Here is a 27,473-nt window from a genome sequence, read left to right on the forward strand (position 1 = left end):
AGTGACACTAAAGAAGAAAAAAATAATTAAAAACACTTTTTTTGTGTGTGACTGATTTGCATCAGTGTAGGTGCTCATTCAGGAATGTAACAATGAATAATGTAACATGTTAGAGGGCCAGCTCTCAATAAATAATGCAGACAAGATGAAGCGTTTTCTATTTGTATGCCTTGTGACAAGTGGCAATGTGCGTAAAGCAGACCACAACCACTTTGGGCGTAAGGTTTATGACAAACCCCAGCTATTACTTTTGCTTTATTGATATATTTTTCGGCTTCTTAGATTATTTTAAGAAATATGTTTTTACACGAGAGGTCTTTGACTCTCTGTGGAAAAGCCGACACTAATCCCTCATAAGCAGCTGCTCGAATGAGCTTCACAATGCGCAAAAATGCTGACGTGATGACAGTGCCTGATAAACATGACACCACTTACTGTGACCAGGCAGGCACATGCTGAGAAATAAATAGAGGAGACCCTCACTTTCCATTGTAGTTGTTTTGTCTTGCTCTGACTGATGCCTGTGCATGTACATACAATATATTTTGACAACAGTGAATATTCTTCATGTGACCGTGTGTTTGTCCAGAGAGGATGCAGAGGCTCCCAAAGCAAAACTGGTGAAGCCCAACTCCCTGTCTTCATCCCGCTCCGGCAGCTCACGTTCAGGTGCCTCCTCTACCCAGTCGATGGTGCACAACAGCGCCCAGCGCGGCCACCGCCCCCGCCCACCTGCAGTTGCAGCGCTGAAGGAAAACGGACAACCTCCGGGCTTTCCCCAGTCCCCTCCGGCCTACACCACAGTGGTGCCGTCCAAGACCCCCGCGCCCCCTACTCCTCCCAAATTCAACTCCAGGAATATGTCTGGTCCGACACCACCGACCCTCATGGTCCCCGCCCAGACCAAGGCCTTTCAGACTGTGTAGGACTGAAAGTTAACTACTTCCCCCAGCCATGCCAGACTCCCCATCCTTAACCCTCAACCTTGCACCCCCTTCCCAAAGGCTAAGACTCTTCTATAAACAAAGAAATGCAACTAGTTAAAAGGATGTAATTAAAAATTCAATATTATAAGTCCAAAAGTACTTCTAATGAATGCATACTTAAAGGGAAAATATGAAATGCTTGTCCCCTACTCAATTACACAAATGAAAAAAAACAAGATCAGAGACAAGACATTGTTTGTGTCTTATGACTCAAGGAAGGAAGGAAGCACTGTGTGTGGCAAACGGAAAGGACCCCCTTGCCGAGTATTTATCTAATCAAAACTTTAGGCATGTAACGGAGCAAAGGGGTAAAACGCTGAGGAAACATTCAAAGCTGAGTGATAGTAAAAGTAGCCCCCTCCTACCATGAGATGTTCAAGATGGAGACTGCAAATATTTTCTTCTCCAGCAGGAGGATGATGTCATCTTCTAGCATCAGATCCAAAACCACAGACCCCATTTGCCACCTGTGGGTTGACCCAGTTGTGCCCACTTGTGCGGACAGGCACAGTATTTCAGTGTGTCTGTGTGTGCGTGTGTATTTGTGTGTGCGTCATCAACCTCTCTCATGAGAAACTCACGAGGAACTTACTTAGACTCACTCAGCTGACTGAACAGCCAATCTGCTTTACCACCAGCAGGGCAAACTTCAGGTAAAAGGATGTAGCACTCACAGTGGAGTTATATCAATGGGATCGTCACCTTTTCTCTGGTATTGGATACCTTTACGTCTATTTCATACATGTACTAGGCCTGTAAACAGACCATGTTTTTATCATAGGGAATAAGCTTCGATTAGCTCAAGTCGCATATATATTTTTCCCTTCATTTTTTTCTTATGTTTCTTTTATCCGAGCTAGTGAAAGGTTGACCGATAGCTTGCTCATGAGAAGTGCCACCATTCTCATTTTTTTGGGTGGGAGAGTTTTTTTTTTTTATTTGTTTATTTGCTGCATTTCAGAAGTGAAACCCAAATGTGTCACCATGAATGTGTGATTGATGATAAGGATGGATGGCATCATTTTCGCTCCCAGGGGGGTACTGAAATAATAGAACGCAACTTTATTTGGGGGTGTTTGTCCTCTCTTCCCTGGTGTTATCTTCATAATCTTTTTATACAGTCCTTAATAGCTGTTGGATCTCAAAGTCTTTACTTGAGTCTTTACAAGCCCACAGTTAACAACTATTAACGACATCCCCTAATCTAGACCCCCCCAAGAGGGCAAAGAAAACTCAAAAACCCATATGGGGAGGAATGAAGAAACCTTGAGAAGAGATTGCAGATGCTGAGAATCCCACTTCCAGGATGACCAGGCTGCACTGGATGCAGAGGCACACAGCCTGAAGGTATCCAATATTAGCTACCTGCTTTCACTCTTGTAATATGACATGAAGAAATGAATAACAAATGACCTTCATAGTGTTTTATCATTTACAATTGTACTTGCACTGTGCAGTGTAACGGCACAATTTCACAGTATTGATCGGATCAGAAATAATGGACTCATAGATGAAAGTATGAAAACACACCGCCTGAGAAGTTGGACCATGCTATGGGGGCAGAGCAGAGATGCTAGAGAACCTTCCTATGGTTGATGTAAAGACTTACAAGTAAAAGTCATCAAATCAAGAAAACAGCCTTGAAGAGATATTTGTGAGCTTCAGCATTTGGTAATCCCCTAATTTCAGTTTCTTGCGGCCTATCCTCTCGTCTGCTTCCGGAAATCTGTCTACTCTACACCTTGCCTATTTTATCATGTTACGCTCTGAATTAGTGAAGATAACCCAAAGAAGAGACAATGTCTTAAGACATCATAGTGAGAAAGGGTCAATTAGGCCTGAGGAATGAAAAGTATGATCGCTTCAGTATGTATTGAGGGCTAAGAGTATGTCTAGTCAGGACTCTGAAAGCATTATAAGTGAGTGGCTCAATGGCCGTCTGGCTGAATCAGCGGGTGCTGGTGTGTTATTGGTCTGCTTGCGATCAGCCATTTGCCCCTTTTGTCACATAGTCACAGAACCAGTGCAGTTTGATTGAACGTAGCTTAAATTAGAGCAAGTCGCTTTTCTATCAGTGTGCCTTTGCAACCCATTATTCCTTTTCAGGCTTTCTTTGTCCTTATCTTCAGCAATCAGCACACTGTCTCACCGACTCAGAAGGTCAATAGCGGCAAATATCAATGCCACTGCAATAAATTGCCCCGGAAAAAAAGAAGAATCCCAACGGGGTGATTTCAGAAGAGTGCAAAATATCAGTTGTTGAGAGAGTAAGCCCATGCCACGAGCAATGTACTGTACATTATGTAATCAGTATTGTTTTGTATTGTACATACAGATAGATATATGCACATGATGTCATTTGATTTAATAAATTAGGGGTACTTGAGGTGATATTTGCTCCCTACACATGTAAAAGTCAAATGGAAAACCCAAAGGTGAATTCAAAACATGTTGTTTTGTTGTTCTCAATCAGTGCTAGTACAGATTTTTCGCTGAACGGCAACCATTTGCCAAGAGGGTGTTGGCTGCATTTAGTATTTACACAGACCTGGATTATTTTTATTTAGTTTTTAAATATCATACTCCTATGGTAAATAATTTATTCTTTGTTCACCAAGTGATAATGAAGTCTGTGCACTCTGCACAATGAATGCCATAGCAAGAACAATCTTATTTTCCCTTTAATTCTGTCTATAAAGACAACTTTTTAAACGATATCCAAGAGAAGACTTGAAGTGAAAGCAGCAAGAGCATGCACCACAACAACAAAGTGGAGACTGTGGAGTATAAAGCTGCCCTCTCCAGCGCTAAGGCAAATTAATATTAGCATGTGTGTTTATGAGGTACAGTCGTAGAAATACAGTGTAGTGATGTGAGTGTACCTGATTTAGATAATACAAAATTTATGAGTCATTCTACTTTCAAGATTCCACTTAATGTTAGGATTTGGTACTAGTGTCTTATAGAACTGATGTGAAAAAGGAATTTAATATTCTAATTCAAAGATCTGGGGTGGGCTGTGCACTTTGACTTCACATGTGGGACTTTCCATCTGACTTGCCTGTGCAGGGAGAGGGATAGATTCCTTTTATATTAAACTACAGCGGTTCATATCTGACCAGGGAAGCTAGTGTGCGTGTGTGCATGTGAGTGTGTGTACAGTGGGGGTGCGTGCATGTTAATTCAGTATAAGCCCCCGGGCCACACCCACACTCTACTGTTAGCCATTCAGCAAATGAGAGGGGATCTAGCCAGGCAAAGTAGCCTTTATTTAACAATGACATGAATGCAGACTGGCAGTATTTATTTTCATTAGGACTCAAAAGTCAATTGAAGCTGGCCTAACAAGCGGCAGCCATGTTTTCACTTGTGGGGGAGGAGTGAGTTGAGACAAGCGTGTACATAATTCATAACTGGGCTTCATGCTTTTACACTTGGCCATGGGTGCACACGCACACGAGAGTATTGTGCCCAGGCAAATACTATATTAAGAAGTTTGCATGTGGACAAAGGTCTTGGGAAGTAACCTACCTCTTGGTCAATTCATCCAAGTCAGGTTGGGTTAGACTTCTCAGATGACTGGGAATCTGACACTGCATTCCAGACTGCTTAAAAGTATCCTATTTTTAAATTCCTGAGGTCCCATCTCAAAGTCAAACACAACATTGGGGTACCACCTCAAGGATTGAGTTCTTAACCTCACACCAGACATTTTGGACGCTATGCCTCCACCTTTGTGAGAACACTTTGAGGGAGGTCAAGCATTGTTAGATGATTTTGGTCCGGACAAAGAAACCTAGAAATTAAGTCTAGGGTCTTTACCAGAAGACTGAATTCTGAATATTGCATGGTTACCTGTAGATGTGTCCCAATACCTTTGTCCATATAGCTTCATTTCCACAAGCACACAAATGTTCACACATGTCTGCTCCTTCAGAATCAGTTTGATGGATGAAATGTTGGGGAGTATTCGTATTGATTAATAGAGGTACTGATGCAGATAATCATACCCACAGTAACAACACGTAGGCACTCGCAGAGACAGCCGATGCATTTCAACAATAGCCTGTTCTCCAAGACGTTGGCTGTCACAAGAGTCAGTCTGAGCACGGTCGAGCTGGGAATCAGGAGGAGCTACTCCTAACGCGATTGATATCGAGCCAAGGCTCACGACAATGAAATTCCCCTCCGCCGTCGATGAAAGCAACAATAGCGGTGGAGGAGGAATAAGGGATGCAAGTCTTCCAGCTTTTAGAACTCCTCCATGCGCTTTGACTCACGTGGCAGATTCCTGACTTCATCCCCATGTGCTGTTTGCGCTTTCTTTTAACAGATTTCCGTTATCTCAGTAGGGAAATAAATCCCACAAACATACACTCTGTATCGTCTTTTAGAACAGTATTCTATCGACACTGTATGTGTATTGTCTCATCGACACTCAAGTGTTAGGTTAACCTGTGTTGTGTGCTAGCCACAATGTTTTTATGTTTGTTTGAAGGTGTTTTATTTCTGACTTGAAGGCAGAGCGAAATAATGCTCAGACTTTTGGGCCTTGGAATGTGATGCGTTTTCCCCAAAAAATGACGGACGGTGCTGAAGTCACCCTGGAAAAGGGATGTAAAGGGACCTGCATGTCATAAGAATCTGAGCAAAGGAATGAGAATGCTTTGCTTTGATGTATCATACCTGTATTTGGATAAGGAATTTAAAAGAATCTACAACTGTAAATACATTCACAGAAAAATTTATGAAGCTTTATTTTTGTCTTTTTTATTTTAATTCATGTACTTTGCACTTTTGTGTGTGCTAAGATCATCATGGGTCTGTGTGGGATGTGTGTGGTCGGCTGTTTCTCCACGACATCTTAGCTGAAGCGTCAGGAGCAGACAAGCTTGGCACAGCGTCACTTAAGGGGACATGCAAGAAGACACTTGTTTCCTTTGGAGATCATCCATTTTTTTTCTGCAGTCCTTTGGTTTTGAGTAACCGTGCAGAATTCTTTGTTGATGACAAAACAATCCATGTAAATATCACAATTTTAAAAATGTATATTTTTACGACTTATGAGTTATTACTCTTTCATTTGCAAATAAAATATTCAATGACAACCTACTCTGATTGCTCATGTCTTCTTTTAAACATTACAATCTTACAAAAAAATTCTATCCACAGTTTGCTTGCAAGCAAGAAAAAGGCTTTTGTATATTAGCCAATTTGATTGCAGTGGGCATAACCATGCAAGCTATCCCATGATGCAATGCACACAAGAAGCTGAATCAAAGCAGAACAAAGGTTAAACCTGTATATAAAGAAACAAAGTACACATTTTATTAAAGTACAGTTCTATTTTGATGTATGCTAGTTTTTTTCCTAAAACATTTTCACTTTTCTAAAACCATCAGGGCTGTTATAATTTTATACTCCGCAAAAGTGATAGGAAAATGAAGCTTCAAATTTGCTTCATGAACAGTTGTATTTTTTGGAGATGGCACTGTTGACTTAAAAATTTGTTTAAGAAATTGCTTGTTATTGTGCTTTCAGCCCACTGTTGAACAGAGAGTCAAGAAGTAAAAAAATATAAAGCAAATTTAATGTCATGTTCTTTGTTTGGTTTTGATTAGGACTTTGTTTTGTTTTTCTTGTCCCTTCTGTCAGTGTTTTATATTCCTGGTGTCCTTTATATCTTGTTAGATCATTTTTTTCCACCTGTTGTCATTAGGCCCGCCCCTTGTGTCTTCCAATCAGCTCCCTCAGCCACTTGTCTTGTTCAGGTTTTCCTCATTGTCTCATCATTTTGTCTGTATTTATGCTGCCTTCACGTGGTATGAGAAAGATGATCATTTCCCCTAGTGAAGTGGAAAGTGCATTGTGATAAAGTGCTTTTGTTGTTGTAGTTAACAACATGGAAACATGGCAGACCCAGTGTTTACCGTCACCTGCTACTTAGGTGAAACAATATTGGACCTCTTAATTAATCTGCGACTGCAGGAAGAGGATGCAGCGAAACAGACGGTAAATATTCACCTATGCTATAATTTTATGGTTTTTTAAACATGGCAACAAGATGTTATCACAATTATGTATGCCACAGCACCATGGAGGCCACAAATTAAAGTAGTAAAGAACACTTAACAATGCTATTCTTTATCATTCACGACACTTTCACTACTCCCTGCCATGTTGAAAGGTCAAAGTTGATCTCATTTCCGCAGCTCGTGTCTCAAAAATGTTTTCCAGCTTTTCAGTGGAAATTATGACGCGAGTGGGTGGGTGTTCATGTGCATTTTTGACGTTGGTTTTTGGTATTTACTTATTTACCCGAGTACGTAAAGGCAGCTGTAGTTCCCCCCTTTCTATTTAGTCTTGGTTGGGTTCTCTGTTTTGTGAGTCGTGTGCTAGCCTATGTGCTTTGTTCTGTCCTTGTCAGGCTTTATTTTATGCTCCCCAATTGTGTTCAAATCTGTTTTGCTAGTGTTTACTTTGACACATTGTTGCCTGTTGTTTTGATCTTCTGTTTCTTTAGTCTTTCTATGATCAGTTGATCAGTAGTGCCTAGTCTGTCTGTTGCTTTCCTTTAAATTAAATCAATTTTTATTTGAACCTCATCCCCACTTCCTTGCTTCTCTGCACTTGGGTCCTCCATTCTCCCGCTTTGTGACATCATGATGTTTTTCCATCGGTACTCTAGCTCTCCAGCAAATGTTTATCATTCTGTATCACAGCCGTTCGTGGGTTTAATGTATTTAAGCCACATCAAAATTTCATGGGATAAAAACATGTCTTAAATGCTATAACAGAATTTGGAGGTCAAATTGTATGACCACAAATATTATCAAAGTTGTCTGTGTGTCATAATGGTGCTCATTTCAGTGATCATCAGTGTTTTGGATGTAGCTCATTGTGTCATTTGTATGCTTTACACTTGTACAGTTTAATGGCAGCATTTTGTTTTCCCCTTTATTTCCAAATCTGAACAGTTACTGAACATTATTGTAGATTTTTATTGACGGACCTCATGACTAAATGTACACTATTTATGATGCATAAATGTTCTCTGAATAGCTTATACAATAATACTCTCTATTGGAGATTACATTTCATGAGTGGAGCCTGTTGTAGGTGCCTTAATATTAAAAATAAACTGTTTCCCTGATACTAGAATGGTTCAATCGCATCTACCATCAGCTGTCAAACTCCTAAAAATGATTTAAAATAAAGTTAATTATTCTGTTTTTTGTCTGGTGGAGGGACGTCCTAGGCTATGAGAGTCGTTGTTGGCTCTTTGGGTGAATGGACTCAGCAGTGCATGAGAGACTTTGCTTACAGTTCCCTCTAGTGGAACCTGATGATGCAAACAGCACTGCAAGGCTTTATTTATCTTCTGTGTTTTTCCCTTTGAAATTGGATGGTCAGACAACTTCTTATAACCAGCTTTCAAAATAATTACATTAAGTAAAATGAAGTTCATTTGAAGACTTAATTGGTAGAAATCATATGCTGGCCTTTGCTTTGTTTTATTTCCTGCAACTGAACTCATGTGAATATGTTGAGTGACACATTTTATAACAAAAGCTCTTTGTTTAAAGATTCCATTTCTACATAATTTATTTTCTAATCTGATGGTCCATTGTCCTCCAAGCATTGAAATGGAATAGCCGCCCTTGGTGTGCAATGAGTGTTACCGTGTGACTCGTGTCGTCAGTATATCTCACTCTCTGACAACTTATCCAATTATGGCGTTGCCATGAATCCATAGAGAAAAGTTAATAGCATGCTATTTTTTGACATTTATTCACTGAAGCACTTCCACTTTAAATCTTTGAGTTTTCTTTGCACTTGACGAGCAATACGTCTGTTCTCTCTGGCTTAAATTGTAAAACCAGCTATCATTCTGACATGCGCTTAATTCAAGAAAGCATTCATCCATCCTTTTTTTTTGCACTAGTTGTCATTAGCTCATCCCAGCCAAGAAGCAAGATAGGCTAAACTAAAGTCTGGTTGCCTGCTATTTGTATGTCACATGGAAACAGTCATTCTCAATCACATTTACTTCTATAGATATATTTTGATATTTAGCGGTTCTGCGTAATTCCTCATTGATTGATGTCAGCTTGAAAAATATAAGTTCTGTCGGGCAAGAAAAAGTATGCTAAAGTAATGCTTAGTCTACACTAACACAACAGAAACAAAGACATGTTCGAAGCTTCCTCTGTGTGTTATCAGAGTAGGAAATAATGTGGGTTGTCGGCTGTAACCGTCCATATCAAATTCAAATCGCAGGTGAATAGCGTTGCAGATGTAACGTTTTGGATCACATGTGCAGTGGGCCTAAGAGTGTGTGAACACACAATTTAGCACTTGGTGTGTGTATGGTGTACTTGAGTCTGGAGATGACCTACATAGAACAAGTCTGCTGTCGTAGCTGAACTGACCTGTGAGCGGCCACAGGTTGTCACAGGGCGTAAAATAGAAGGTAACATATCTTATTTTTGCAGCTGTATCAAATGAAGTTGTTGATGAATTTGTAATGTAAACACCAAGCGCAACTCACCTTGGTTAATCGATCTTTGATAACCAGCAGTGACCGTGCATCATTTTAAATTAGATTACAGCATGTCATTTAATTTGTTTGATGTTATACGGGGCGCTCTGATTTGACTCTTGCAGTGAGTTGTGTATATTTGAGCGTTCTGCACAGGACAAGGTTAGGTTGGGCCCACGCTGTCGTATGCTGATTGCCTCTACAAATGGATGATGGTCTCAGTGGAGGCAGGAGTGCTTCACGGAGTGAAAACTGCTTCCCTAGTACCTCACAAAGACTGAAACAGAGAACTGGGAAAGTGTTCAATCTTACAAGGCAATGTTTTTGCTCCTCCATATAAAATGCTGGCAAAAACAAAACGTCCCTTTGAGCACCACAAAAATAGGAGTGAATGTTACTAATTAGGCCACATTTGATCTGGCAATTAAATGGTTCAAAAAAATTCTCGGTTTGCAACTGCAGCTGACGTTTCTCTTGTATGTGTACCAGTATATGGCGGCGTGAATGCTGTGTGTGCATGAGCACACTAATGAGGACTCAAGTCAAAGTAGTCCAATTCAATGAGAAAGCTCCAGATCTCAGTTGAGAAATTGATCTTTTTATCATCCCTGCAAAAGCTCTGATCACCAACATGCTGGGAAAGAAAGCCTGATGATGCATTTCCAGTCTTCCAGCGTCTTGGATTGTTTGAAAAAAACTTTTACAAAAAGTGTTTAACAGAAAATCCGATTGATAAATGTGGTTTTGACTTTTTTGCTACTCGCTTGTTTCGAAGATAAAAATAGAACGACGATGTGGGTGCTATTGACTGACACTGTCACCAGTAGCAGACATGGCACAAAAGTTGAAAAGTCTATCAAATGAAAGCAGGGCTGGGCACTCAAGAAAATTAGACGTTCTAACTGTAAGAAAGCTCGGTGCGCTGACAACATCTCTGTGTAACCTGAGTGTATATATACTGTAAGACATCAGGTCTATATGACAGAATAAAGGTTGACGTAACAGGAGAAAGCATATAAGGGAAATGGCAACTAATACATTATGGAATCAGGCTTATGACACAATGAACTTATGACAAAAGGATAAAGCACAAAGGATCAGCAACTTTATAAAGACCGATCCATCAAGATACGACAAGTCACCGACAGCCCGGATCACAACACATTAGGCCTATTACATGCAGCAGTCTTAAATGTATTTTGCTATGGAAATTACATAAACTGTATAAACAACAGTTGCATTCAAAATCTACCATTATAAAATTTGAAGTCATATTCATATATGCTACATTAGGTTATGTCACTTCCATAATATCAGGATGTAATACCCAGGTTGCTGTTATTTTTATTAGATTGTTTATGTTGTTGTAGAATGTCATTAGATTTTTTTAAACAAAATATTTCTTGGAAAAAATCTCAATGTTGTAGCAATTGGTAGTACTGTTGTAGAATTGATGAGAGTTGAAATCTTTAATCTTAATGTTTTTCATCTGTATTGCATTCCATAATATTTGAAAAAGCAAAAGACATCAGGTATAAGGTTGTATATGTTATTTGCTCTGCATTTAACCCATCCCCGAAGGGAGCAGTGGGCAGCAGCGGTGCCGCGCCCGGGAATCATTTGGTGATCTAACCCCCCAATTCCAACCCTTAATGCTGAGTGCCAAGCAGGGAGGCAATGGGTCCCATTTTTAGTCTTTGGTATGACCCGGCCAGGGTTTGAACCCACAACCATTTCCCTATTACATCTTTGTGGACCTATGCACTTGTTTATGGTCTTCCATTTTGATTTTATTATGCCACAAATTCATTTCTGTTTAATATTACAGTTTCAGTTTAATCTGCTGTTTTCTCAACAAACTAGTAATTGGCCTGGCTTTCAGTGACAGTGTAGGAAATCAAGATGATAAGCCACAGAGGCAGTTAAACCCTTTGCAACATAATTAGATTCATATAATCCAAGCAACAAAAGACATAATCCTGTTTGAATTTACAGAGTTCTCTTGCGTTTAACTGGCAGACCAGTTAACAAAATGCAGCCAGAGAGATTATAAAACTGATCCTTTTATTGGATCGTAAACCACAAGTTATTCCGCATTATGTTATGCCATATGTCATAGTGAGGCCTTGAGTGTGTGTGCTCATGTGCACGCATGTGCCTGTGTATGCATTATCACTTGATAATAATAATGATAATCATAATAATCATCATAAGCTAATGGAAATTGATTTTCATTAAATTAATGAATTAAATAGTCTTCCTGCAGTTAGTGAAAACATTGAAGCAAATTCAGATATACGGAAAAGGATTAGGGCCAGTGCATTAAAAAAAAAAAAAAAGTCTTTTTTTCTCAGAATTCTGACTTTAAAGTGAAAATTCTGACTTTAAGACTGACTTTAAAGTCAGAATGCCTTTTTTTTTACTTTAATGTCAGAATTCTGACTATTATCAGAATTCTGACATTCTCAGAATTCAGATTTTTAAAGTGTGAATCCTCACTTTAAAGTGAGAATTCCCACTTTCTGACTTTAAAGTCAGAATTCTGACTTTATTCTCAGAATTCTGACTTTCAAGTCAGAATTCTGAGAAAACAAATCAGAATCCTGTCACCCCATTTTTTTTTTTCTTCACTGGCCCTAATCCTCTTCCATACAGATGCCATGTTTACGCGACAGTTAGTGTTAATGCATAAGTGAAAGCAACACAAGGCTCAAATTTGTAGTTGCACTCCAGTGTAAAAACAGGCGATTTTTGTTTTCTGTGCTGGCGAAAGACTCGTTTAGCTCATTTGGGCTTGCACCTTCACAATAACCAAGATGTGCTTGTTTTTACATCTACAAAAATAGAACCCATGATGTTAATTTGACACAGTTCAGAGGATGAATAAAATAGTATTGGGAATCTTCATCCTAACGGCACAACTCGGGTGCCCCCAAGGGCAACTCCTTGGAGGCTGCCTCTTCCAAGGTCCTTGGTTAATGAGCAAATGCAGGGACATTGATTTAGTCTCCTTCTCTTTTCCTATGCAGACTGTAGACCACAGAGTCTCTCGGGTCGTGGCTTAACAAAGCCCCACCAGAGTTATTCCCTTTGCTCACACTCGAGCGCAACATTAATTATCTAGCAATGTAATGTAGACTCCAGCCCAATTACAGTAGTGAGCATATTGAGGTGATGCATTTCTTTGATTTAAAAAAATCTGCTTGTGTGTTACCTGGCGAGCCAAGCACACATTTTTATAGACCAGCAAAATCCTAGCCATTTTAATTCAAGTTGACCAGAAATGCTATAAATACTTTCTGGATGCACTGTAGCATGAAAGTGTTATGCTAGTGATAAAAGGTCCATCCATCTATTGTCCATACATATGTACTAAATGAAAGACTATTGTGTTGGCGGTGTAACAATGCATAACTGATATTGTAAACACTGGAATGGGGAAAAAAAACTCCCATGGTGATGAAGACTTTGTCCACATGGTGGCACAACAGCATCATCCTTCTTTGCTTTCCTCTCCTGCAAGGCTTGCTTTATTTTGGGTGAATGTAAATGGATCCTTTCTACCTTTTGGCACTTCTACTGGGGGGTTAAGCATCTTGCTCAAGGACACTTTGACATGGTCTGAGCCATGCCACCCCATATAAATGTTATCTGTTGCCTACTTCATATTGTGCAGTACAAAATGTGTATTTATGAAGGTTAAGGAAATCTGTACAGAGAATGTAGAGATGTTATGCTTACATCATTTTGAATAAATCCCGCCATAAAATACACAGAGAAGCAAGCAATGCTGTCAGACTTGTCCAATGCTCTTTTTGCATATAATTATTACTATAATACAGTGGTTGTGCTTAGATTTTTTTTTTTTTTTTTTGGTCACAACAGGGTTTAAAAGATAATCACTGCTTATTTTACTGTGCATTGACTTAAAGCTGGCAGTTGTGGAAATGACAAGCTACATTCATGAAATTAACAACGCAATGTTCAAAGTACCTCATTGTAATTCTCTGTCACTGTTAGATTATAAGCGGCTTTCCATTAGCCAGATCCACTTCAAAATATGGTTTTAATGACTCATAGCGACGTCTGCAGAAGATGCAAAACGAGAAACTACTGAACATTCATTGTGGGACAGAATTAAATGGATATATCTGGTACTTCACTTGACATAAAGGAAGAAGTCGAGTGATGTTGGGTAAATTAAAGCCCATCATGTTTTTATTCCTTAAAAAAAAAAAAAAAAGAATGAGAGAATGTAAAATAGCTTCATAGATGGAGGATCTGTCAGTATGTGTTCAAATCTTGGAATGCTGCACAAACCTTTACACACACATTGTTAAACCTATCCATATAAATTACATGCATCGCTACTGCACCTTCAGCAAGATCTGAATCTGGATACATTCCTTTTATTATATTCATATACTGTATTGTGCATAATGTCCTTGTAATGTAAAACAATACAATATATGAACACACTTGTTTTTGCTAGTTGCAGGTTTTGCTCTCTATCTAATTATCATATTACAAAATAGAAATTTTAAAGAAAAATCTGATTATTGTTACTTTTATGTTTGATCGGACTTGAAAGTGAATCACCACTTTAAAGGTTAATTATGGACACAGATTACAGTATACAAGCGTTCGACAACGTTGACCTTCTCACACACAAAGTAGACAGAACGACACTGAACTCATTATTTGTTAATTATGAGGCTAAAAGGTCGCTGACAAATGTTTAATTTACAGTGAAACCGCTAAAATCAAATGCAGTCTATTTTTGTAGTGTGTGGTCTAATTTGTTTGGATTTCAAAACTAAAGTTCATATTTTCTATTTGTGTTCATTTTTTTTCTTGTGTTGACTTTAAAACGTGACTATATATGTGACTTGAACAGTCAGGCGCCCCCATGGTTTATACTGTCATTTTATTCTCCGGTTAGATTACATGTTTCAACAGTGACTTCATATTGTACTGTATATCTCTTGAATTGAAACCCAAAGTATATCACATCTTCAGAGGACATCTGAGTCCAGCAAGTCTAGCCACAATAAGCCACACGAACAGCCTGAGTCCCCTGACAAGCCAGAGGCTACTAATTTCGAGATGCCATTATATGATGATGATGATGATGATAGAATTTTATTCATCCCACAGCGGGGAAATTTACTTGCCACAGCAGCGCATAAGAGTGCAAGAAAACAAGTGCCAAAATTTCAAGAAGGATAAATAACAGACAAAGACAAGTGCTGCTAGTAGAGACGAAACACAATTTTTATGAAGTGCCACACATGTTGTAAAGTCTGACAGCAGGGGGAATGAAGGACCTGCTTATATGCAGTGTTGTCCATGTATTTGGTGCAGGAGGAAGGAGACATTCAAAGATGTTGCTGAGGCAGGATCCAGCAGCACAACATCAGGGGCATCAGTCTTGGTGTAGAGCCAAAAGGCTAAGCTCTCGATTTACCAGTTCCCAGCTTTACCTATGGTTATGGTTTTTGAACTAAAAACAAAATCCCACAAATACAGTTTGAAAGGGACATTGTGCACAAACAGCTTCCTAGCGTCCCATCCAATGGAACGTATGATTCAGTCTTGCAAGCGAGGAGGAAAATGATGCTAAAGAAAATTGTCTCGACTCCAACCGGTCACCTTGACTTATTACATAAGGTTTCATTAGTGGTTTCAATTTCAAATAGACGCCATTCAGGGTCGAATCCAGATGACACCCCATTTGAACAATGTATCAGTGTTAAATCCCAGAGACTCCATAGGCACTTTTCTTATTGTGTGGTGTTAATGCGACTGGTTTTAACACAGTCCCCGAGCTTTTGACACAGGCCAGATTGCAGTGCCAAGTGTGCCAAATTCCCAAACATGAAAAACTAGATGTGCCCGCCAATTTTAATGCTGAATTTACACAAATATGCAATCACAAGTGTTTACCAACTGCAATCCCCTTTTCTTTATTTTCCAACAATGATTTCCTGAGTATTATATTTGTTAAATTGAAGGAAGTTGTTTATTTTTGTGTACAACTGTGACAAATTAAATTGATCTGTAGTCATATGGGGACATTGTGTAGCCATGACAAACAAAAAAAAAAAGGAAACATGGCTGTGTCAACCTGTTATTTGCTACCAGGTGGACTTAGCCTGCCATCTGGTAATGGCTCGGGTCACCGCGTGACTATTTTTATCTACAAGACAACGCCATCTCTCGCTACTTGCCTCCCTCCTGCTGTTATCCCCTTAAAGCGTGGAAATTTTCTTCACAGAGAGAAATCAGAATCAGTGGAGAAGGGGGCGGGGGGGAGGAGTGATGTTAGTTTTAGAGTAGATTCTCTTATTAAAGCACCCTCTTTCTATGGCTGTGCATCACAACCGAAGGACTCAAAATAGCACAGCCCTACAGAACATCCAATCCGATCCTGCACACACCAGCTCACAGCGCCTCTATACGTAACGCACAGGATACTGTATATTGCAGGGAACCTGGCTTTGGGATGCCTTCTTTTTAAAGATGAGTCATAACATCTGCTTTGTCCTACTGATTGAGCCATCTTCCATTCTGTCACAATGCCTCCACACTGTCTTTCTTGGGTCGTTCATTCAAAATCTGATTAAATGGCAGAGGAAATGGAAGACATGAAATAATGTTTAGATTGCCTGAAATTTTTAGCCATCCCCATTTTTTTGGCTGTCCGTTTTAACACAAAACAATATTCCCTAATGTACAAGAGGATTGTGTATAACTGAGCTAACGGGAGTGGTTTTGTCTCTTTTTGATATGTCTGTCTTTTGATTGTGTGCATTTCGCAGTGTGCTGCCCTGTAGTTGCCTCAGTGAATGCACGCCTGTGAGTGAGTGAGTCCAAGTGGAGCAGGATGAGGAAGTAGAGGGAGAGAGGGAGCTGAGAAAGGAGGCTGAAGGCGTATGGTGAGTGGGGGACATTGTGGATGAGCAGCAACCGGAGCGGGAGGAGGTTGTGATTCCTCAAGGAGAGCATCCTTCTGGGTTCAATTTCAGCCTGAAAGGGGACACCCCCAGAATCCCCTGTGCCCTCGGAAGTACAGTTCCCCTTTATCATGTAAAGGGAAAGAGCAAGAAGAGCTAGCTTCACTTCTTTTTTTAATCTGTTTGGCAGATGGCAGAATGATCTTTGACTCAACTCTATACCAAGGTAGCGTATGCCGCCACCGGTTCACAGCTTTTTATTTGTAATTGCATGCTGCATACATGTGTCCTGCCTGCATGGTTTGCCTTGAATGTGCTTGAGTGAATGAGCCAATAAGTGAAATGTGATGCGCTCCTTAAATGTTTGGGCACTGTCAGGAGGGACGTGATAGCTCAGAAGTACTTTGACCCCATCACCACCTGAGTGGACTTATTTGACTTGTCAGGTAGCTTGAAATAAAGGTGCTTCACCCTCACAAGCAGTCAGGTAATCAGAGGTAAAGATGAAGGGTGTTGCTTCAGCATCAGCCCAGTTTTTCCTCACCTGTCAGCAGCCATAAATAAAGTCAGTGTTGTTTTTTTTCTCTGCAGTAAACCAAACAGAGGTGGCTGGCTAGAAATAGTAAGGGGTCTCTAAAATGGAGATGGACTTCCTTTTAAAAATGGGGTTTGCCTTGAAACAGGAACATATTAAGTCACAAATTGTCATGACATTTCTGACGTCAGTGTGATTAGGGAAGCAGAAAGCAAAATGAGTCATACAATTAGGACTTTATTAGGACCTTACGTTGTGTTCTGTTTGTAACTGAGGATTAGCATCAGGTGACTTGGATACAGGCCATTATTTCTTTTTATAAAAGTCTTCACACAATGTTCTTGCTTCTCCCAAACATCTGACACCGTAGGACGCATATTGTTTGATTTCCTTAAGAAAATACAAATCGGACAGTTTTTCAATCTAGGGAAGTTTGCTCCCAAAACAATAGTGTGTTAGTCAGACACGCACACATACTCAACATGATCCTCATAACAAAGCTTCAATCAGAACATTGATTTGACCTGATTAACAAGTAAGTGTTATAATCACTGAGTGGGTGTTGTTTGTAAAGCTTATTTCCCACCTTTGGTTTGCATACGATATTATTCGATCTACCATATAGTAGACCCTAGGTCAACACAATACCATGCCTTAATCAGTGTTTAAATTTTTTTACTGGGCCTTTGCACACACAGTGAAACCTCCATTTAGGAATGACCTAGTTTATGAACATTTCAAGTTATCTACAAAATTTTCATTAACCAATGACCTGTATTTAGGGACTATTTTCTGTGTAAGGACGATCTTGGCATGAATGGCAAACTTCCATTTCCCCAAAACATGCATTTTATGTGAATTGAACTGTAACAGTCAATAAGTGTGAATGTGAGTTTGGATGTTTTTTTTTATTGTTGTTTATACCCAAAGTCAACTCGGTTGAGTTCTAATTACCAAGGTGAAGACGAATTGAAAATTAAGATAGGTTCCAAGATGTCATTTTCCTCCCTCACAGTCAAACTGAATATTTACCAGTGAGTAATCTTAAACAACAGTGTCTTTACTAACATTGTTTTCTATTGGGTTTAATAAAGCCTAAATCTCAAGATGCCTGTGTTAAAAGTAGATCCTTTAATAATCCCTCTGTTAATAAACAACCATTTTTAACATTCCTGCACTAATCACCAACATGCCCACTCCGTCATAAACATCAAAAGTTACACAAGCTTAGCGTACTTGGCATACCTGACTGGTATTAGGAGGTGTTAATGAAAGCCATATTGACCCCACTTTGTGTCCAGACAGATTGTTTTCAGTTATAAATTGCTTTAAGAATCAACAGCCCTTGACATAATTCTGATGGAAAATGTTGACTACATATTTTATATAGTCAAAATTTTCCACATATTAAGAAGTTATATTTCATATCAAGATGCATGTTCTTCTTTTGATTTGTAGCACCCAACCCCCACAACCACATGATCCAGATCACTTCTTGATCTGATGTGGCAGTCACTCCGGTAATGTGTAAATCTGGACTCATCAAACCTCCTGACCTTTTGCGAAAGCGCCTTTGCAAATGTCTTTTTGCTTAATTAGTGTCACTTCTGAGGCATTTTCTAAAGGCTGCACAGCTTGACTTATCTTTCTACATTGTGACAGTTACCATATTTACTTTTACAGCCATTGTGCCTAATTCTTCTGCTGAAATGTATTTTGAACGTTGGAGTTTTAACAAGTGTAACTGATTAGCACATCTGCCTCTCTAGTCAAGAGATTGAATTTCATCTTAAGAATTCCGTCTTCCACCTCTATTCCAAATACATTTGATAGTTTAGTTGACGACTCATTGTACAGAGGTGCGGCTGTGAGTTTGAATAGATGTCTTTCTATATCTGCCCTGCAGTTGACTGGCAATGAGTCCAGGGTGTCCCCCATCCTTTGCCCCCCTACTCACCTGTGACACTGGATGACTGTTTAACTGTAGTGTTTTTATGTTAGGTCAGCTACGGTATGTGATTTAAATAAACATGAATTAACACGGTACTACCTTAGCTCCGACAATGTAGTTTACTTGCAACTGCTAAATGTGTAAGCAACAGGCAAGAACAATACATAATTTATATCTGCCATCATTAGATTTAAATGAAAGTACAGTAGATTATAAGTATTATTACTCCTGAATTATAGAACAGTCATTAGCAGCTATTATGCATGTGTGGTAACTAGGATGGGATGGATAGACAACGCCACCTTTAGAATTACACCCAAGGAATTAACATCAAACAAGGCACACAAATTCAATGTTACTGAACAGCATGAGACTGTGTTAGGATAAGAAAATAATTTAAAAGCTTAGTTAAACAATATAACAGAATTTAAAAGGAACCCTCGGAGCTGAATGTCAACGATGGGGCCAAGATCTCTACGAATAGCGAGAGGCAGTCTGTTGCTGTCGCTGGATGGCCTTGTGTGTAAAAACAAACCAATAAATATTTTAAAAACCATATGTGCTGTAAAACGAGTAGACATTTTTGCAGCATCGAAAATACGTTAAGGGACACAAAAAGACATCTCTGGTTAAATTTTACGGTTGATTAGTGTAATGAAAAATACAATTTTCCCTTCCCTGTGGCCTAACTTAATAAAGCAATTGGTTGCACATGGAATTCAATAGTAATAACTTCCCCCCCCCGCCCCCCCCCCCCCCCCCCCCCCCAGAAACAGGAGGCAAACTTTTCAGTATAAAGAAGTATCTCTGCGTGACCTCAATCTGGACTGACAGGTTCACTTTTGACACTCTAAACATTTGCTGTTACAAACAGCCTCAATTACACGCACAGTTAACTCCATCAATTCATCTTGAAGAGAAATACAGAATATATGAAACTCGTATTTTCACTCTCCACATCTGACACACTGATAAAAGGGTGCCGATACGCTGGATCACAGCTCTAAAGGTATTTCTGAACTAGTAAATGCTGGCTTCTGCTTTTTATGTATCTTTACTGACTTCTTGTTTGTTATCATTAATCAATAGCATACGATAGGGAATCTGTTGAATTTAGCTAATGATTCCATAATAACTGATTATTTATATTCAGAAAAACTCCACGGAGCTTATTCATTGTGGTAAAAAAAAAAAAAAAAGTATGTTTTCTCCACCTGTGACTAATGGGTAGACAATGCTGAGGTCCTCAGAGAAATTTTGAAACCCTTTTTCATGGGCTGAATATGGAAAGACCCTTCACTTTAATTAACTACTTGTAGCTGTTTGCATATGAACGTTGATTTGTTTTTTCTAAATGGGAAGGAGCCTGATGGGAAAACCTCCTAAGCGCAAGCTGTTTGAGACTTATCAAATGCAATTGTAATTATAATGGTTTCGTAAGGATTTAATAACATGCCTATTGCACGAAAGCTCTCAACAACCAAAGACTAAATTTAGTGCATATGCAGAGAGCAGATGCTGATTTGAATTGTGATCGATAAAATTGAGTCAAATAAGGGTTGTTCCTTTTCAGACAAGGACAAGTTGTGAAGAATAGACAGTTGATGTACTCATCATTATCGTAAAGTACAGACACTGACTCTGCAGACTGAGGGTTAAGTTTTATATCTTTGATGCCAGAGATAGGAACAGCTTTAATTAGTTTGTGATTCTTTATTGTCTAACATCTCACAACCTTCCCACGCAGGTTGTCTTTTGATTGAATTTTTATCAAGAACGACCAGTGCATCGCAGTGACAATCCTCTCATTATCTCAATGTAAATCTCTGCTTCACTTTGCTTTGATCTGTGCTCGTATAAAATATTGGTTAATGGCTTATTTATATTCAAAGTTTGCAATAAGGTCGAAATTACAAAAGCGCTTGCTGTCATATTGTTAAGTTTTACACAATCGATGTGTGACTCCCCCCCCCCCAATGGCATATTAAAGGTTATTTTTAGCATTATGCATACAGAAGGTTGCCTCTGTGCGTAAGCTGACTCTGAGGACAAAGGAATAAAAGTTAACGTATTCAGCAGCCTTTTCAGCATAAACTAATATCCCCCAAAAGCCACAAAATATTCGATTTACTGGGTGATAGATTCATCAAACAATGAACACATTTTAGCGATTCACTTCGAAAACCTTAGACAGACATGGGAAGTTAAAGTTTAAATCACTGGGGTGAAACAACTGATGAAGGCGCATGTACTAGATTATTTATTCCAAACATTCGCAACAGATTGTAATAAATGATTTCCCCCCCCCATCCTTGCTTATTTTGCATTGTCCATTCATTTCAATAAGAACGTCAACCCAGAGCTATGTTACAGCTTCAGCAGACAATCTACATAAAAAAACAAAAGCAATTAGTTTGATCGATGGTGAACAAATTTTGACTGAAAGCAGATAAATATAGAAGCGATTATGCGTCGTGTCGTTGCTGTGGAAACTGAGCTGTCATTTTGAACTTTTCCTTCGTGACCTCAAACCTTGTAAGCAAATCCTCTAGGAAAGTGTCTCGTGAAGAGGTGTTGGAAACAGAAAATAACATCTGCACATTATTTATCATCCAGCCTAGTGAAATGGAGTTGCAAGTTAAAGGGATTGGCAGATGTTGAGAATGTGACTAACAAAATGCCTGCAGCTTCTTCGATGTCTACCACATGCTATGTACATTTTCTTGACATTTCTATGTATTTGCTTGTCAACCTTTGGTGTTTGAAATTGCTTGGTCAGATTTGTTGAGGGGTTTGTCAAACCCACCATGAGACCCAATGTGTGATCTAATCTGTTCCTTTCTTTTGGTAATTTTATTGGTATAAATGGGCAATTGCGCCGTTATGGGAGTGAGCACACTTTTTTCTTGACTAATTTGCTTTACATTCAGCACGCAAGAGGCACGTGGGCTAAATGATGGAAGCAGTCCAAATTATATGTAAAAAGAACTGCAAAAAGATCTCTGCTTGTGGATATTCGATGGTCCCTATGAAATAGGCACTTGGAAATCGCGTTCGACCCCTGATCGCGACTCCTGGTCTTTTCTGGTTTTACATGACTATATGTACAAAGGGTGAAAACGCAAGGGCAATGTCAGTGAAAAAAAATCACAGTAATAAACAAATCATCTTAAGTCCCACTATTTAAGTATGTGCCAAAGAGGCCAAAATGTAACAAAAATGAGTCAGACTACGCATCAAATCAGCATGCCACACAACATGCATTTCACTCACACAGTTCCGATGACGAATACAGTCATGAATTGAGCTTCATTTAAAAGTAATCACTGAGAGATTCTGCTCAGTGTTTATGCTGTTGTTGTAAAGTGCGTGGCCTTCTTCCATGTGAGCTAATGAATAACAGAGATGGGATTTTATAGGCAGCTCATTTGGCAGTAATGTGATGTCTTTGAATGGCAGACATGGTTCCTGAGTGTGTGCCATGAATTACTCTCGGTGACTGCACATTATAACCACACCATGTACCTGGAATTCCTCTTCCTGACAGTACGTGTGTGTTCAAACTACACTCTTATCACAAATAAGCTACTGTTCATGATTAGCCTATGTGCGTATGTGTGTAAAATAAATATATAAACACGGGGGAAAGTCAACAGGATAAGCTCCGGTGGTTTTAATCACATCTCAAACTGTGAAATTCCATTATTAACATATCTGTATGAATGACTTGCAATTCTTCCCTTAGAGAAGTTCAAAGCCCCCGTATTCATTCCCTCCATGTGCGAGGGGCACACATCTCAATCTCCACTATTGCGCTATTGAGGTTTAATAAAAAATATATATATATATATATACAGTTGCAAGAGAATTGCATGCGCCAAGATCAGGAGAAGCGTATGCATGCTTTTATTTCAAGGAGACTTCCTGATTTTAACAGTCTTCAGACCAAACTCCCTCAAAAGAGCATCGAACAGCTCCGGCTCATTCTGAATGCTACAGCTTGGGTTGTGACCATTTCGCTAACCATGCGAAATATGCTAATAATGTAATAAGAGGAATCAATCAAACTTCAGTACAGTATACTGAGGAAGCTCAGCATACATAAATCAGCATAAAATAGTTAACTTTAATCAGAGGAAACGTAGTGTTGATATAAGTTGAGAAAAAAATATCCTACACAGCAAGTCAGTGCCAAGATTGTATTTTATGGTCAAAACAGGTTAATTCTTCCTCCCTATAATTTTTTTTTGTCATTTTCTTCTTCTTTTTTTTTTTTTTACAAATATTTTAAAAATAGGCTCCAGCACGCCCGCGACCCCCGTGGGGACTAAGCGGTTCAGAAAATGGATGGATGGATGGATATTTTAAAAATTTTAATGGTCAAATAATGCTGGCTTGACTAGAAAGTTTCTGTGTCACTTCACTATCAATGGTCACATTGTCTGAGCTCTGCATTGAGCCATTTTGCAAGCGGCGCTCATATAAAGTCACAGAGTGGGCATGAAAAGTCGCAATTACTCACTTTCATTGCACAACGGCAGACAAGGATCCCACATTGGTTGTCTGTGACCTTAAACCCTTTGTTCCCAAATACACTCAAAAGGTCAAGCATGGTGGTGGACAAGATATGTTTGTGCGCTAGCCATCCATCTCTGTCTCAAAATTGCAGTGCATCCGAGAACAAGATGATCAAACTTTAATATTCTGCATAGATACTTAGAGTATACATCTTTATCACACACGCACGCAATCATACATTATATATATTATCTGCTGCTACAAAAAAATATATATATATCCAGGGTTGGGAGGGTTACTTTAAAAATGTATGGATGGAGCAATACTTTCTTGACCCCTGAGGGATATTTGCTTTTTTTTCCTCCATAACAAAGATGCTGTCATTATTAAGAGTGAAAATGGAAAAAAAAAAGAAGTCCCCGGTCTTGGTATTGACACACACACACACACACACACACACGCACGCACGCACGCACGCACGCACGCACGCACGCACGCACGCACACACACACACACACACACACACACACACACACACACACACACACACACACACACACACACACACACACACACACACACACACACACACACACACACACACACACACACACACACACACACACACACACACACACTGTAATTATGATTTTGATTATGATGTCAATATGTTGGGTCAACTGGGGGGGGGAATAGAATAGAATACCTTTATTGTCATTTTACAACAGGTATGCAATGAAATTGAGAGCCTGCTCCATCACTTTCTGGACCTGGATTTGACACCTCTGGGTTTTATGTGTCGCAATGCTTTCAGTGATGCCTCAACATAATCAAGATTTCGTTTCTGTGAAAAGGCTTGCTAGTTACTACTGGCTTGTGAGCACACTGTGCTTGTAGTTGCCTGGCTTTGATTCTCGGCTTGCCTCTTTCAAGTAAAACCACTTTGAATGCAACTCACTTGCTCCGACAGCCTTTCTTTTCTCAGCTGTTTAGAAACTGTCGGGCAAGGGAAAACTCCCTTTTAGCCAATAGGAAATTACATTTATAAAGCGATCTATATGAACTGTTTACAGCAGAGAATGAAGTAGATAAGAAATGTTTGCTTTTGAAGGGTTTTTTTATTCTTCAGTGTAGGCATTCTGTATTACTTCTACAGAATTTTTATACATTAGCCCCCTAGAATACTGTCTTTCTTCTATTCTATATTATGTGGTTCACTTGCACGATTATCTGTCAGTTCATTGTTGATCTCTTTAATTACGTTTGAATAATAACTTGGCACAATTTAATAATTCAATGCTGGCTGATGACGAACATCTGTGTGGTTAGTCACACATGATAAGGATTTTTTTACGGCCAATTGAGGTTGTTGAATCAGTGTTTGATTGGTTTGGTTCAATAGATCACCACTAATATTAGCTGGAGGGAGTCCTGTACTTGCTTGTCTCCTCTATGCAGGAATCTCACTTTGTTGAATTCATATGCTGAGGTGTTAGTGGAGTGGTCCATTTACTAAATAAAGAATCTGACAATGGCTTGGCAAGTTTTGCTCAGTTCTTGATGCTTTCTTAAATACAACTTGTGTGCCAGTTGAACTCCACTTCCCATTGAGTGCATATGATTTGGAGGGTGACATCCTTTTTCAAATCCTTTTATGAAAGATTTATGGTCCCCCCCTCTCACCCATTTTTTGCTTGACTACTGTGTGTATAAATGGCAGTATGAAGGAGAGACGCTTTATGGGATTCTGTGTAAGAGGCTGAAGTGGATTAATACTTGATGTTGTGTTATGACACCGATGCACCAATTTTGCAAGATCGCTCGTAATCGAGGCAAAAGGAGCTTATGGTCCATCACACAGTTCTTGACATCCCATCATTTATGTGTCTTGACTTGCTACAGTTTGTAGCTCTGTTATCACCCTTTTTTTTTTCTTTCAGCCCAGACATAGTAGATGACTGGAATTGCCCTAAATCCTTTGTCATCATGGCTAATTTGTCTGAACTCTGTGAGGAACTTCCAGCCATCTGTTACAACACTGGTTCTAGAGTGAGTTATTTGTTTGTCAAGTTTTTGGTATGTGAACATCTGGCATCAGGTAAGGACTTTTGGTTTCTGAACACTAGATGATGACTCCTGTGTTCATTAACTTTGAAAACAATGCCACCTGTTGGTGTTTTTGACGTATTCCACATTACTTGGCCACAAAATGGTGGCAAATTTACCTGTGCATTTGGCGGTACAAAATATGGACAGCACGGGAAATGGATGGATATTATTATTATTAAAATAATGATAATTATTGTTGTTATTGTTGTGGGTAGGCTTTCTTACATTTGAAAAGTTGGCTAAGATGTTAAAATCTGCACGGTCCAGTCTTAAGTTGATTACTTAAACCATTATCAAAGTTTAGATTTAGGTTTCGCTGTTTCGCTGTACTATGTTATACAACCATACTTTGTGTTCTGCTTTCCATAGTGGTAAATGCCTATTCTTAGAAGTTTCTAAATAAAAGATGAATGCAGACATGTTGAAGTAGGCCGATGTTTACACGATGGGAACAGCAATGCGTATGGAATGGAGTTTGAGTCCCTTTGGGTGCTTCATAATACATCATCGTCAACGTTTAAGAGCAAGCTTGGAATTTGTATTAAATATTAACATGCGGCTTAATGATTTGTGATTCTCATTTTTAGAAATAATCTTGAGGTTGTAAAGAAAAACATAAAAACAAAAGTGCTTCCTATGATTATGATACATACTGCATACAAAGTACTGTACATGGAGCAAAATTAAGTCACACACTGACGAACACCAAAGTCTCATGCTGAGTCAAAAGCCAACTAAAAATGCTTTCAGGCGAGTATTAAGGATAGGTAGTTGAGGAGGCTTACCTGACATTTTTGTGACATTTGATTCTCAGAACAATGAGAAGTGATCACAGAGGGACGTTTAACATATTTGAATCTGCTACAACTAGCCCTTTGCCTGTAGTGTCAGAGTAGATGTTTTACCAGATGATAAATGTTCACTGGGAGTCAATGGAACCAACGGGCACAAATTGTGTCCACATAGTGTCGGTCAAAAAAAATCCTGCTTCGGTCATTCCAGCAATGATTATAGCAATGACCCCGAAGCCAAGAAAAAGTCTTGGCTTAGGGCACTGGGTTCTCTTACACTCAAGAACACAATATTCATCTTTTTAATAAATTATTATTTTTTTAAATGTGTTTGGCTACAGAAAACGCAGGGCGCACACTTTGTCCCATCAAAACGTATCATACTTAATTTATTAATGTTCGTTTTATAAAATCTCTAAGTGAAATTATACACATGGGTGGATGTTAGTCCTGGAAGAATACACGTGAAATCTTCAGTAGAATTGTAGACATTATTGCTTCAGATGAAGGAGATGGAGTTGTAATGAAAATGAAAACTGTATGGCAGTTGATAACCACTGTGATCCTCATGTTTGACGCCTACAGGACAGGAATGGAACAGTCAAAACATTATCTTCAGCAGCAGTCAAAATGATCTTCTCACATGGATTATGTAAACAAAGTTTGTCCAGTTTTATGGTTTGTACATTTCATGCCCCGTTAGATGGTGAATTGAGCTAAAGATGTTTTTTCATAGGTTCTATCAGTGTTTGCATGCCTCCGTAATCTCACACACTGCTAAGAATAGAAAGGCACTGAGTAATTAAGTTCACCATTGATGGTCAGTAATGATGCGTTCAAAGCAATCAATGTCTATTCTGCTCTACACCGTTTATTCGCTACGGGGCGATAACTGTCTTCTCAGTCACAGCTGTAACAGCAAAGCTCCTCTGTGGTAGGTCCATCTGTTCACGACGTTAATGCATGCATGACAAAGTTTTCAAGCTGCGTCGACACAAGATGGCTAGACTGCTCGGCTTCCTCCTGCTGTGCGCTCTGCTTTTTAATATTATTATGGAGTGTTCATATCACACAGGTGTGCCGTC

General features: G+C 39.2%; 2 protein-coding genes across 3 annotated transcripts in view; both read left to right on the forward strand.

Moving 5' to 3' along the window:
- clmpb (CXADR like membrane protein b) overlaps positions 1-6,098 on the forward strand; it is a 63,893-nt gene extending 57,795 nt beyond the window's left edge. The window contains exon 7 of the mRNA XM_049726446.2: positions 590-6,098. Within this exon, the coding sequence (XP_049582403.1) occupies positions 590-926 (337 nt within the window). The 3' untranslated portion in view covers positions 927-6,098. The remainder of the gene's footprint in view (positions 1-589) is intronic.
- A 709-nt stretch (positions 6,099-6,807) lies between these two features.
- Positions 6,808-27,473, forward strand: part of gramd1bb (GRAM domain containing 1Bb) — a 78,650-nt gene continuing 57,984 nt past the window's right edge. Inside the window, exons 1-2 of one of the 2 annotated variants that reach the window (XM_049726434.2) lie at positions 6,808-6,998; positions 16,350-16,710. The gene's annotated coding sequence lies outside the window, so the exon portion shown is untranslated. The remainder of the gene's footprint in view (positions 6,999-16,349; positions 16,711-27,473) is intronic. The other variant, XM_049726435.2, reaches the window with a different exon arrangement.

The sequence above is a fragment of the Syngnathus scovelli genome, chromosome 7, assembly GCF_024217435.2.
Source record: "Syngnathus scovelli strain Florida chromosome 7, RoL_Ssco_1.2, whole genome shotgun sequence".
NCBI classification, from domain to species: domain Eukaryota; kingdom Metazoa; phylum Chordata; class Actinopteri; order Syngnathiformes; family Syngnathidae; genus Syngnathus; species Syngnathus scovelli.